This window comes from Mobula birostris, chromosome 29, assembly GCF_030028105.1.
Source record: "Mobula birostris isolate sMobBir1 chromosome 29, sMobBir1.hap1, whole genome shotgun sequence".
In the NCBI taxonomy this organism is placed as follows: domain Eukaryota; kingdom Metazoa; phylum Chordata; class Chondrichthyes; order Myliobatiformes; family Myliobatidae; genus Mobula; species Mobula birostris.
In genome coordinates, this window is record NC_092398.1 from 23,528,221 (window position 1) to 23,543,187 (window position 14,967).

General features: G+C 43.0%; 1 protein-coding gene across 1 annotated transcript in view; it reads left to right on the forward strand.

Annotated features, from left to right (window-relative positions):
* The window catches only part of LOC140190141 (uncharacterized), a 41,744-nt gene that overhangs the window by 12,228 nt on the left and 14,549 nt on the right, over positions 1-14,967 (forward strand). The window contains exon 4 of the mRNA XM_072246650.1: positions 9,912-10,462. Within this exon, the coding sequence (XP_072102751.1) occupies positions 9,912-10,372 (461 nt within the window). The 3' untranslated portion in view covers positions 10,373-10,462. The remainder of the gene's footprint in view (positions 1-9,911; positions 10,463-14,967) is intronic.

The following is a 14,967-nucleotide window of genomic DNA, read 5'->3' on the forward strand; positions in this document are numbered from 1 at the left end:
ATCAATACAAAAAAAAGATACAAACAATGTAATTTAAACATAACGTACCAAGGTAACATAATAGTATACTAATTTTTATATATATATCAATAGAGAAAAGGAAAAAAAAACCCAAAAAAAAGCCCACCGTGCAACTAACTAAAAGCAAAGCAAAGCAATGGGCTAACTTGAAACCAAACAGAGTTAAAAAACTTAAAATCACGTCCTCAATCCCGACCTCCATTAAAAACAGTAAAAAAAACAAGAAGGGTATATATTACATTAAATGAAAATATTGAATAAAAGATCTCCAGGTCTGTTCAAATTTAAATAAGGAGTCATAAAGATTGCTTCTAATTTTCTCCAAATTCAAGCATAATATCGTCTGAGAAAACCAAAAAAAGGTAGTTGGAGCATTAAGCTCTTTCCAATGTTGTAAGATACATCTTTTCGCCATTAAAGTAAGAAATGCAATCATTCTACGGGCTGAAGGAGAAAGATTACTGGAAATTTTAGGTAGTCCAAAGATAGCAGTAATAGGGTGAGGAGAGATATCTATATGCAATACCTTGGAGATAATATTAAAAATGTCTCTCCAAAAAGTTTCCAGAGTAGGACAAGACCAAAACATATGAGTTAAAGAGGCTATCTGCCCCGGACATCTATCACAAAAAGGATTAATATGAGAATAAAATCGAGCTAATTTATCTTTGGACATATGTGCTCTATGAACAACTTTAAATTGAATTAGGGAATGTTTAGCACAGATAGAGGAAGTATTGACTAATTGTAAAATCTGCCCCCAGTCATTCACGGAAATGATAAACCCCAATTCCTGTTCCCAATCTACCCTAATCTTATCAAATTGAGCTTTCCTAAGTTTCATAATAATATTATAAATCATAGCCGATGCACCTTTCTGATATGGATTAAGGTTAATTATAGTATCTAAAATGTATGTAGGAGGAAGCATTGGAAAGGAAGAAAGTATAGTACTTAGGAAATTTCTAACTTGTAGATATCTAAAAAAATGTATTCTTGATAAATTATATTTATTAGATAATTGTTCAAAAGAGATAAGGGAACCATCTAAAAAAAAATCCAAAAACCGTGAAATACCCTTAGTCTTCCAAATTTGAAAAGCACGATCCGTAAAAGAGGGAGGAAAAAATATGTTACCTAAAATAGGAATCGCTAGCCCAAATTGGTTAAGATCAAAAAATTTTCTGAATTGAAACCAAGTACGTAAGGTATATTTAACTATCGGGTTAGACACCTGTTTAAGGCGTTTCAAATCAAAAGGAAGAGAGGAACCTAAAATAGAGCCAAGTGTATAACCCTGAACAGATTGTAATTCCAATGCTACCCATTTAGGAATGGATAGGATATCCTGGTCAAGTAACCAAAATTTCATATGTCGAATATTAATTGCCCAATAATAAAATCTAAAGTTAGGTAATGCTAAACCTCCATCTCTCTTAGCTTTCTGTAAATGTATTTTACCCAGTCTTGGGTTTTTATTTTGCCAAATAAATGAAGAAATTTTGGAGTCAACTGTATCAAAAAAAGATTTTGGAACAAAAATTGGTAATGCCTGAAATATATATAAAAATTTTGGCAAAAAAAAAACATCTTAACTGCATTAATACGACCAATCAAAGTTAAATATAAAGGAAACCATTTAGATGAAAGTTGAATAATATGGTCAATTAATGGTAAAAAGTTAATCTTAAATAAATTTTTGTATTTACAAGTAATTTTAATCCCAAGATATGAAAAATAATTATTAATCAATTTAAATGGAAAGTTATGATATAAGGGAAGTTGTTTATTAATCGGGAAAAGTTCACTCTTACTAAGATTTAATTTATAACCTGAAAAAAGACCAAATTGTGCTAATAGCTCTAAAACAGCAGGGATAGATTTTTGGGGATTAGAAATATATAAAAGTAAGTCATCAGCATAGAGTGATATTTTATGGGACTTTAAGCCCCGAGTTATCCCGGTAATATTTGGAGATTCTCGAATGGCAATTGCAAGAGGTTCTAATGCAATATCAAATAATAAAGGACTAAGAGGACAACCTTGTCGAGTATCTCGAAAAAGAGGGAAAAAAGGTGAGCTTAGAGAGTTAGTACGGACCGAGGCCACAGGAGAATGATATAACAGTTTAATCCAGGATATAAATTTCAAGCTAAAATTAAACATTTCAAGCACCTTAAGTAAATAAGGCCATTCTACTCTATCAAAAGCTTTCTCAGCATCTAAAGAGATAACACACTCAGGAACATTTTGTGAGGGAGTATAAACAATATTTAACAGTGTGTGAATGTTATAAAAAGAGTAACGACCTTTAATAAAATCCGTTTGGTCTTCTGAAATAATAAAAGGGAGTACTTTTTCTAATCTATTTGCTAATAACTTAGAAAAAACTTTAGAATCAACATTTAATAAAGATATTGGTCTATAAGATGCACATTGAGCAGGATCTTTATCCTTCTTTAATATTAGAGAGATTGACGCTCTATTGAAAGATTCAGGAAGTTTACCAAGTTTTAATGAAGCCTCAAAAACCCTACAGAACCAAGGATTAATGAAGGTGCGAAACATTTATAAAATTCTACGGTAAACCCATCAGGGCCAGGAACTTTCCCCAAATTCATAGAGAAAATAACATTCTTAATCTCATCCGTGGTAATGGGAGTATCTAACATAGAAGACATATCCTGTGAAATCTCAGGGAAGTCTAGATTATCTAAAAAATCATTCATATATTTAGAATCTTGAGGAGACTCTGATTGATATAAGGAAGAATAAAAATCACAGAAGGTTTGGTTAATCCCCGCATGATCAAGTATCAGTCGGTCATTTTGGTTATAAATCTAATTAATTTGAGATTTAGCATAATTAGACTTCAGTTGATTAGCCAACAGTTTGCCAATTTTGTCACTGTGTACATAAAATTCACTTCTTGTTTTCTTTAATTGGTTTACAATCGAGGACGAAAGTAATAAACTGTGTTCCATTTGAAGTTCAGTTCTTTGTTTATATAACTCCTCAGAAGGAGCTATAACATATTTCTTATCAATTTCCTTAATCTTGTCCACAATTACCAACTCCTCCTGCTTCAGCTTCTTCCTCAAAGCAGCAGAATACGAGATAATCTGACCACGAATATAAGCTTTAAAAGTATCCCAAAGAATGTTCACAGAAATATCCTCTATAGTTAATTATAAAAAAAAGATCAATCTGTTCATTCATAACGTTAACAAAGTCCAAGTCCTGAAGCAACAGCGAATTAAAACGCCATTGTCTATTATTTTGTGTATTGGCCTGAATTTTAATAGAAAGCTTAAGTGGGGCATGATCCGAAATGGTTATAGAGTCATAATCACATTTAATCACTGAAGAAATAAGACGAGAATCAATAAAGAAATAATCAATTCTTGAATAGGAATGGTGAACATGTGAAAAAAAGAAAAATCTTTTTCCTGAGGATGCAAAAAACGCCAAATGTCCGTCGACCCAGAATCAGAGAGGAATGAATTAATCAAAGTTGCAGATTTATTAGGTAAGGTCCGTAGAGGAGCCGAATGGTCCAAAGCTGGAGATAAACAGGTATTAAGATCTCCGCCCCAGATCAATGAAAACTCATTCAAATTCGGGAACTGATTGAATAATGATTTATAAAATTCCGGACAGTCCATATTAGGAGCATAAACATTAACCAAAACTACCTTTTTATTAAATAGTAGACCACTAACCAATAGAAATCTACCATTTGGATCAGAAATAATATCATGTTGTATAAAAGTAACTGAGGAGTCTATAAAAATAGAGACGCCTTGAATCTTAGCATTGGAGTTCGAATGAAACTGTTGTTCCTTCCAGAATTTAAAAAAACATAGTCTGTCCCCCCTCCGCACATGGGTCTCTTGTAAAAATAAAATTTGTGCTTTAAGTCTCCGGAACACTTTAAAAACTTTTTTCCTTTTAATAGGATGATTAAGACCATTAGTATTCCAGGAGACAAAATTAATAATAGACTCCATAAACCCTAAAGTCAACCCGCAACAAGGAGGATTGACGATAGGCTCGACCCACGAACCCGGAAAGGGAACAGAACAAATAAGAGATACCGGGAAGAAGAACGCAACCAATACTTCAATAGTGTACATAGCCCAAGAAGAAAGAAACTAAAACGTGAAGCCCCTCCCACCACCCCCCACCCCATGACCCCAAGGCTAAATCTAACGCAGACCAGCCCGAAAGAAGCAAGCACTAAAACTACCCCCATGACTTCCGGTATATGCTCCCTAAAAAAAGTGTAAATATAAAAAAGATCAGCTAATTATAAAACAGTAAAAGAATAAAAAAAAGGTAACTCAATTAAAACAAACACATAATATAACAGAGTAAAAGCCAGAAAATATAAAAAAAACCGCAACAAACCCCAGACCCTATGAGTAAACAAAACAAAAAAAAAAATGAGATTATTAACATAAACTAGTTATGAAAACCTACAAAACAAAGTAGATTTAAAAACTACAAAATTTAAGGCCACAAAGGAAATACGTAAAATGACGGTGAGGAAATAACCACCCAGAATCCCCTGGGAAAAAGAAAGGAATGACGCAGTTAAAAAGAAAGTTTAGCAACCATATTAAATAATCAAAAATAAACTTTTCTGCCCATATAGGGCCAAAAAAAAATTAAGACTGACAAATTCACAACCTCCGATCAACGGAGATAGTTAAAAATTACGATTAAGATGTTGAAGGTGAAAATTGATCCAGATAACTCTGGGCATCCGATGGAGACTCAAAAAAATGGAGGACTCCATCCGACGTACGAATCCTTAGACGTGCAGGATAAAGCAGCGCTGGTTTTAAATCCATCTTGTAGAGTTCCGACATCACAGATCTGTAACGAACCCGTTGATCCCGGATTGGTTTACTGAAATCCTCCACGAATCGGAACTTAAGATCCAGAAAATCAATGTAACCTTTAGATCGAACGAAATGAAACAGTTTCTCCTTGTCTTGAAAGTAATGAAAACGTAAAATGACATGTCGAGGTTTATCTGACCTAAGCGAGTATGATGGAACTCTGTGAACACGATCCAATAACGGTGGTTGGTCAGGAAATAAAGTAGGAAATGCATCTTTTAAAAGTTGAGAAAAATACTTCATAGGGTTATCAGGTTCAACAGCTTCACGCACTCCAATCATTCGAAGATTCTGCCGTCGCATTCTGGATTCTAAGTCAGAGTTTTTAAAGGTCAGAAAGTCGAGTTTCTTCTTCATTACGTTAATTGTTTCTTCGATTTTCTCCATCTTAAGCTCACTTTGTTGCGTGGATTTTTGAAGATCAGATATAGCCGACTGATGTTCCGTAATAGATATTTGTATCTTCTTGATTGAATCGGCAATTTTCTGGAAACTAATTGAAATTTCCTCACGAATCAGCTCCGTAATAGAGGTTGAAATTTCCCTTTGAATTAGCTCCGATATAGCTTTCAAAGTCACCGGTGGTTCAGTCGGAGGGAAATCGATACCTTTCGGTCTAACCGGAGGTTTGCAGTCCTTCCCGTTTTTTCCATTCTTAGACATAGCAGACCTTAAAAACATCCGATTATCGAAGAGCCCAATTTGTTTCAAAGTATTGTAAAAGTCAATGCCTTAATGGTTGATTAAAATATAGCTGATCATAAGAAGAAAAACTCAGAGGTAATGGAGCGAGTCAAGAACGCGACTTGACTCCATGAGCGCTACCGGAAGTCCCCCCCCCCCGTTTTCCTAACTGTGACACCTCCTTCCCACTCTCGGTCCACAACATTGACCCCTGTCAGAATCAGGTTTATCATCACTCACATATGTCATGAAATTTCTTTCTTTTGCAGCAGTGCAATACTACAGAACTGTGCAAAAGTCGTAGGCACCCCAGCGCCTATATATCTAAGACTTTTGCACAGTCTGTCTGTCTAGGTACCATATCCGATGCAGACATTGGTGACCTTGGTTTTCCATATAGATCTATCCCTCGTTCTTTGGGTGACTCCCATTTCCTCGATGTGTAGCCACCTGGCTATGCTTTTGATGTACATAAGCTGAGGTCTTCCTCCAGGTTTACTCCCCTCAATCTTTCCAGAGAGTATGCGTTTTTCCAGTTCATCTTTCCGCATGATATGTTCTAGGAATCTGAGTTGTCTTTCTCTCATTGTTGGTATGAGTGATCGAACTCCATGGGCTCTTCTGAGAACTTCTTCATTTGATGTGTGTGTGGTCCATGATATTTTTAACATTCTTCTGTAGGACCGTAATTCACACAGTACTGTAGTAATTTTATGTATTGCTGCTAAAAAGCAAATTTCATGGTGTATGTGAGTGATGATAAACCTAATTCTGATTTGGGTCTCCAATGCAGGCACCCTATGTGCCTGAGACTTTTGCGCAGTACTGTACATTAGCAATATTTAAAAGGCATTGGACATGTACACGGATTTGAAAGGTTCAGAGGATATGGGACAAATACGGGCAAATGGGCTTGGGCAGGAATTGTGGTTGGCAGGGACGAGTTGGGCCAAACGGCCTGTTTCCTTGTGCTCTGCGTCGTTGTGTACGGGCACGGGGTGCGTCATAAGATATAATGTGAAGTGGGGAGGAAATCTCATCACAGATTGGTTGTGTGGCGAGCTCTGTGCGTTGTGGTCTGGAATTTTGCCTGCATCGGCTAACAAATAGGATCGAGATCTACATGTCTGTTCACAGAATTGTTTGCAGAAGTCCGTGCTTCTCGGACCTCTCTTGCATGGCCGCGTGTTCACTTGCACTGGTGCCCAGTCGAATTTGTGCCCCTCTCGATCTTCATCGGTAGAGACTAGGGAGAGTTGGCCACTTTACAGCCCGTTGATATTCGTGTATCCTTGTGGACAGTTTTCTCCCGGTTTGGCCGACGTAATATTTGCTGCAGCCCCCGTGTGAATTTTGTAGACCACGTTGGTCTGGTCCAGTAGCTTGGTGAGTTTTTGAGTCTGCAGAGTGCTCTTCTCAACATTGCTGTTGTGTACGTCCTGATGCTGAGATATGTCCGAGGATGTGCCAGGACACATCACCTGTGGGGTCATCGGGTATTTCGTGTCTTTCAACATCAGATGACTGAGCCAGGGTTGATCAGGCCCCGGCTTCTGTCCCGGCAGCACTGGTCCATGGGTCACTCTTGCTGTTCCTAAGACATTGAGTGGGTCTCTTCAGGCTCCTGTGCTTTGTCCTTGATGGTAGCAATGAGGAGAGGGCATGCACAAAAGAAAATCGCCAGTTATCCGTGCCATTTGCACAGAATTAGGCCACTCGGCCCATCAAATCTGCTCTGCCGTTCCATCATGGCTGATCTATTATCCCTCTCAACCCCATTCTCCTGAGATTATCCAGGCTCCGTAGCTCATGAATTCAAAGTACATTTATTATCAAAGTATGTATAAATTATACAACCTTGAGATTCGTCTGCTTCCTGGCAGCCAGTAAACAAGAAACCCGAAAGAACCAATTTAAGAAAGACCAACACCCGATGCACAGAGGTTGAGGGGAAAAAAACAGAAATGGTGCAACCAGTAAAAGCAAGCATCCATAAACCCATAGCCGGACTAGGCCCATAGCCTCAGCCTCAGTTCTTCGCAGAGCGGGGTAAATGGCAGATATGAAGCCGGGAGCAGACTCACAGACTCAGCGTCACAGAGAGAGAGGGGTAAACATCATGGAAGAGCGAGCAGAATTGGCCCGACCCTCACCTTCTGTCCAGACACTCTGCCCTTTTCAGTTATCTGTCTGCCGGAGTTTCAATTGTCCAAACACCAGGTCGCTCTCGACCTTTCCAAATAGTCTCGGTGCTTAGACGGACCTGACCTTGCTCCCGGTTTTGGTGGTTGTGCTCCAAAGCTCCTCCACTCTGACCGCTCACTGATCCACTCACTCCGGCTCCGACTCCGACTCCGTCTCTAGCAGGCCTCGATTTCGCTCCGACCACCTCCCGCACGTGCCACACTCCGACTTTGCATCGCACCCGCACACCTCGACCCTCCAGTCAGCCTCGCCTTTGCTTGCCTCTTCATTGTTTGCGGTGACAGTTTACCACAATTTGCGGTAGAAAAAGTGCTACTAATAAAGTATTTAAAGATTATCTAGACAGGTACATGGATAGGAAAGGTTTAGAACAGGGGTTTCCAACCTTTTTAATGGAATGGACCCCTATCATTAAGCAAGGGGTCCCTGGACCCCAGGTTGGGAACCTCTGGTTTAGAGAGATATGGGCCAAGTGCGGGCAGATGAGGCTCTTGGTCAGTATGGATGAGATGGGTCAAAGGGCCTGTTTCTGTCCTGAACAGTTCAACAGCAAAAACACACAAAATGCTAAAGGAACACACCAAGTTGGGCAGCATCTCTGGAGGCACAGTCCAAAGAGGTATGGGTTAGTAGTTAATTGGTCACAAGTTGTAATTGGGCTCGTTGGCTGGAAGGGCCGACTGCATCTCTTTTTTTTATAATTTATTTTTTATTGAAGTAAATCATCAAACAAAACTTTCCATAAGATGTATTTCAGATACTGTACATATATATCATATAATCATATTTGTCACAAATCTCTACATAATGTTTATCTGAGGTATACACTTATAGAAGGGAGAGGAAAGAAAGAACAATCAAAAGAAGAAAACTATGTACAAAGTAGGGAGTGATTTTTTTTACAACATATTCATTGACTTGTGAGAATAAAATCAGGCCTATGAGGTGTTATGTAGTTAAACCATTTTTCCCAGTATGAATCAAATTGTTCCAACTTATGAATAACAGATGTTGTTATCTTTTCCATCTTGTAAATGTCCATTGTAACTTCCATCCATACATTGAAAGTTGGGTTGTCCTGTGGTAATCATTTCCTGGTAAGGGACTGCATCTCTAAATATTAAAAAAAAGAGTGAGAGGAGTCTGTTTCAGACCGAGACCCTTCACTTGTTGAGTTCCTCCAGCACTTTGTGTGTGTGTTGCTCGAGATTTCCAGCTTCTGCAGAATCCGTTGTGTTTTTGTTTACACTTCCAACAACTCTGTTTCCCTGACCAGGACAATGTAATCGGGCCCTCAGACCTAGGGGTTCCCAACTTGGGGCCCACGGACCCCTTGTTCAATTATATTGGTCCATGGCATGAGAAAGCTTGGGAACCCCTGCACTGGCCTGTTTTGAGCTCACAGGCTTCGTCTGGTGTTTTGTGATGGGGGTTCATCGCGTGTGAGAGAGAATGTGTGTGTGTGTATGAGAGAGAGAGCGCCTGTGCGTGCACATGTGTGAGAATGAGCCCCTGTGTGTGTGCGATTGTGAGAGTCCCTGAGTGTGTGATTGCTTGTTTGACAGTGAGTCCGCGCGTGTGTGTGTGTGTGCGCGCGCGCGCTCATGAGAGAGTGAGAGCCTCTGTGTGCATGGGAGAGAGAGAGAGCCTGTGTGTGTGAGAGAGGGGCAGGGAGAGACACTGTGTGTATGAGAGAGAGATTGCCTCCTGTTCATGTGTGAGAGAGAGGAGAGCCCCTGTGTGTGTGTGTGTTATAGAGAGAGTCCCTGTGTTTGTGTGTGTTAGAGAGAGAGAGAGTCATGTGTGTGTGTGTGTGTGTGTGTGTTAGAGAGAGCCCTGTGTGTGTGTCTGTGTCTCCTGGTCAGGGTGATGCACGTTCCTTGCCAGGTGGTTGTGGAGGCCAAGTCATTGGATATATTAAGAGTGGAGGGTGACAGGTTCTTGAAAAGCCAGGGTGTCAAAGGTTACGGGGAGGAAACAGGAGAATTGGGTTGAGAGGGATAATAAATCAGCCTATGGAATGGCGGAGCAGAATTGATGGGCCAAATGGCCTGATTCTGGTCTTACGTCTGATGTCTGTGTGTCTGTGTCCAGGTCAGAGCGAAGCACTTTCCAATGAGATGGAAATCCTGAAGGAGACGGAAGTGCTGCCGGAGGAGGAGCCGGGATCCTCGGGAGACGGCAACGTGGCGCGGCCGGCCCCCAGCTCCCAGCCGGAGGATTGCTTCCAGTGCTTCGTGTGCGGCAAGGGCTTCCGATGGGCCTGCCTGCTGAAGCGACACCTGCGGGTGCACACCGGCGAGAAGCCCTTCGAGTGCGCCGTCTGCAAGCGCTGCTTCAGCAAGTCCAGTAACCTGACGCGGCACCGGCGGTTCCACACCGGCGAGAAGCCATTCGAGTGCGGCGTGTGCGGCAAGCGCTTCTCCACTTGCAACGACTTGCGGGTCCACCAGCGGATCCACACCGGGGAGAAGCCCTTCGAGTGCGCCGTCTGCCAGAAGCGCTTCTACACGTCCGGCCACCTGATCCGCCACCAGAGGACTCACAGCGGCTGAAGGGAAAGCGCTGTCTGCCGTCGGCCGAGTGCCAACCGGCCAGCCTGCTTTTACTGGGGGAAGGGGCGTGAGCCGATTGAACAGTGCCAGGTGAGGCTCTCTCACTGGTCAAGCGAGCCCCCTCAATCCCGGAGGGCATTCATGCTTTTTGGGCCCAGGGTGGGGTGCCGCAGGTGGCGGTGGGAGCTTAATGCTTCCGTAGTACTCTCAACACCCATGACACAGGACGTCCCAAAGAGGTGACTGGCCGCCCGTTAACTTGTGGGGTCAGCATTGTGGCTCGATCGGGTCCACCTGTCCAATCCTTGTGGAAGTACTGGGCGGGCAGATAGTTTAATAAAGGGCAGCTGAAAACATGGACGCTAGAGTGAGGTGCGTCTGGGTCACGGAAGACTTCTTCAGTTGGGACAAATTAGTCACACGACAGGCATGGACCAAACCCGCGGCAGAAGGCTTGGCATTTGCCATTTCGAGCTGAGTGAACCCAGTTGGAGTTACTCGTTACTGGTGGACAACCCCCCCCCCCACCACCTCTGCCCACCCAGGCTGCTCCAAGTACATTCCGTCCAAGTTTTTGAGTTGCCGGAGATTTGGTACAACACTTGTAACCTCAAGCTGCTCCAAGTACATTTCGTCACGTATTTTAGTCGTTGGCGATTGGGTAACTTCAGCTCTTCCGGACTGTTTTGCTGAATTTCTTTCTGTCCGACTTCAGTCTCTTCCACCTCCAGCCTCGGGGTCTGGTATTAAGTTCAGCCGGCCCTGATTTGCGCCTCCCACTTGGTCCCCGGAGTTTCTTTGAACGGGGAGTGAATGCGCTGCGGGAAGTTAATAGAGGGTTGCTGCTGCGTGGTAACTGGTGACCACATCACTGGGTCCGCCCCACTGCAGGCTTTCGGTCCGAAGCGATGGCGGTTCCTTCCCCCTCCCCGCACAGACTCTGACTCGCTGAGATCGTCCTGCAGACAGCATGAGCCCGGAGGTCCCCATCCTGCTCAGTGCGGTGAGGGCTTTTGCCGTGACCACCTTTGTAAACAGCTTGTTCCAGGCCTCCTAAAACCCAACGGTGCAACAAAAAAAAAAAAAAAGAGATTTTCCACAGTCTAGGGCAACATGGTGGTGTAGTGGTTAGGGCAACGATCTGCAGTACCAGCGACGCAGGTTCAATCCCCGCCACTGCCTGTAAAGAGTTTGTACGTTCACCACGTGATTTTGAGGGTTTCCTCCCACATTCCACGGATGTTCGGGCTTGTAGGTTAATTGATGACATGGGTGTATCTGTGCAGCTCAGGCCTGAGAGGGCCTGTTACCAGGCTGTATCTCTTTTAAAAAAAAGACCACAAAAACAGGAGTCAAATTAATTAGATCAAGATATTTACTATGGAGGTAGGATGTTATGCTGAAGTTGTATAAGATGTTGGTATTGTGTGCAATTTTGGTCGCCTATCTACAAGTAAGTAAGATTGAAAGAGTACAGAGAAAATTTACAAAGATGTTGCCAGGACTGGAGGACCTGAGTTATAAGGAAGAATTGAATAGGGAGAACTTCCTATTCCCTAGAACGTAGAAGATTGAGGGGAGATTTGATAGAGGTAGACAAGATTATGAGAGGTATGGATAGGATAAATGCAAGCAGGCTCTTTTCCACTGAGGTTGGGTGGGACTACAGAGAGAGGTCATGGGTTAAGGGTGAAAGGTGAAGTGTTGAAGGGGAACATGAGAGGAAACTTCTTCACTCAGAGGGTGGTGAGAGTGCTGAATGAGCTGCCAGCGCAAGTGGTGGATGCGATTTCGATTTCGATGTGGATGCGAAGTTTGGATAGGGGCATGCATTGGAGGAGTGTGGTCCGGGTGCAGGTTGATGGGACGAGGCAGTTAATATAATTCTGCGTGGCCTAGGTACATCGAACGGCTTATTTCTGTGCTGTAATTGTCTATGACCAATTAGGCCAGTGGTCCCCAACCAGCGGGCCACAAAGCATCTGCTACTGGGCTGTGAGGAAATGATATGAGTCAGCTGCACCTTTCCTCATTCCCTGTCACGCACTGTTGAACTTGAACATAGGGTTGCCAACTGTCCCCTATTAGCCAGGACATCCCATATATTGGGCTAAATTGGTTTGTCTCATACGGGACCTCCCTTGTCCCGTATTTGCCCTGCTAAGGTAGAGCGTTCCTATGAAACCGTTCGTAAGCCGAAATGGTGTAAAGTGAAGAAGCAATTACCATTAATTTATATGGGAAAAATTTTTGAGCGTTCCCAGACCCAAAAAATAACCTACCAAATCATACCAAATAACACATAAAACCTAAAATAACACTAACTTATAGTAAAAGCAGGAATGATATGATAAATACACAGCCTATATAAAGCAGAAATAATGTATGTACAGTGTAGTCGGGAAGGTTAAGCCAAAACTGATTTGTAGAAAAAAATCGTCATGTACACGCATGCGCACACCGGTGCCCGTGCAAGGCTTCATGGTCATGGTAGTCTTTCTCAGGATAAACACAAGTGTCCTGTATTTGACTGCTACTTTTGTTCCTTATTTGGGAGTGAGAAAGTTGGCAACCCTACTTGAACACCCCCACCGGTCGGCCGGTCCGCAAGAATATTGTCAATATTAAACCAGTCCGCGGTGCAAAAAAAGGTTGGGGACCCCTGAATTAGGCCATTCAGCCCATCGAGTTTGCTCGGCCATTGGTAATGGTTTATTTTTTCTCTACCACTCCTCCTCATAACCTTTAATCCCCTTACCAATCGAGAACCTACCAGTCTCTGTCTTAAGTACATGCAGTGATTTGACCTCCACAACTGTCTGCGGCAACGAATTCCACAGACTCAGACTGAGGAAATTCCTCCTCACCTCAGTTTTACGGTGGCTTTATTCTGAGGCTGTGCCCTCAGCTCCTTGTGTCTTCTACTAATGATCCTTCTCCACGTCTGCTCTGTTCAGGCCTTACAGTACCTGGTAGTTTTCAATTAGATCCCCCCCCCACCCCTCATCCTTCTGAACTCCCTTGAGTGCAGACCCAGATATATCAAACGCTCCTCGCACATTAAGCCTTTTGTCCCCGAGATCGTTCTTGTGCACCTCCTCGGGACCCTCTCCAGTGCCAGTACTTTTCCCCTCCAATTCAGTTACTTAAATAGGTTTGAAGAGTATTGATAATGGCTGGAGTCACCCTTCTTGTAAACACTGTCCAGAGGAAGGCAATGGCAAACCACCTCTGTTAATAATAAAAAAAAAAAAAAAAAAATTGCCAGGGAAAGACCACGGTTGTCTGTTATATGATGTGGCACATATTGAACGAGGGAATAGCGTGGGCATTTACTCTTTGGCACAGAACAGGATGAGTGGTGACTTGATAGACCAACAAGAGGCATAGATAGAGTGGACAGTCAGAGACTTCTTCCCAGAGCAGAAATGGCTAATACGAGGGAGGAAAATTTTACGGTGATTGGAGGAAAGTATATGGTGTCAGAGGTAGGATTTTTTTGCACAGAGAGTGGTGGGTCTGTTGAACACACTGCCAGGAGTGGTAGTAGAAGCAGATAAATGAGCAGTTAAGAGGCACATGAGTGATAGAAAATGTTTAGAGGTTCATTTACTATCAAAGTATGTGTGCAGTATACAACTCTGAGATTTGTCTTCTCCAGATAGCCATGGAACAAAGAAAACCATGGAGGGCTAAGTGGGAGAGAAGGGTTAGGTTGATATTGGAGTAGGTTGAAAGGTGGGCAAACATTGTGGGCCGAAGGGCCTGTACTGCTCTATATTTAAATCTATGCTCTCTGGTGTTTTACTGTCCACGTGTGGGGAAATGGTTCCTTCCTGGTCAACCTGGTAAGATACCTCTCAATGTTAATACCTCAGTGGTCTCCTTTCACCCTTCTCAGTTCCAAGGTAACACCCCAAGCCTATCTAACAGACCACTAGAGGGACGCAGTGGGTCAGGCAGCACCTGAGGAGGGAAGCAGACAGAATCTGCCTGACCTGCTGAGTCCCACCGGCAGTATATTTATTGATTTATTTATTGAGATACAGCATGGAATAGGCCCTTTCGACCCTGATTTAATCCCACCGAAAGCGTGGGAAAATTTACGATTAACCTACCAACCCGAACATCTTTGGACTGTGGGAGGAAACCGGAGCAGCCTGAGGAAACCCACACGCTGACGGGGAGAATGTACTAACTCCTTACAGGTAGCACTGGGAATCGAACCCCTGTCGCTGGTGCTGTAAAGCGATGTGCTAACCACTATGCTACCATGCCGCCCCTTTCTGTGCTCCGGATTCCAGCGCCCGCAGCCCCTGATCACCCGAACCTGTTCTCGGCTCAGGGTTTCAGGCCCAGGCACCACCTTAAAACTCGTCCGCATTCTGCCTCCAGTGAAGTCTTGTCACCCCTGTCATGAATGGGCTGCAAGCATTGGTGTGTACGTGTTGCAAGTGTAATCTCTGCCTGTGCCTAAAGGTGGCAGTATTGTAAGGCAGTTAAATATCCCGTATGACTTTTCAGCCACTTATTCTCCCGTCCTGCCAACTACGCAGAACTTTCGTTCTTTCACATTTTCCATCTGATTAGCTTCC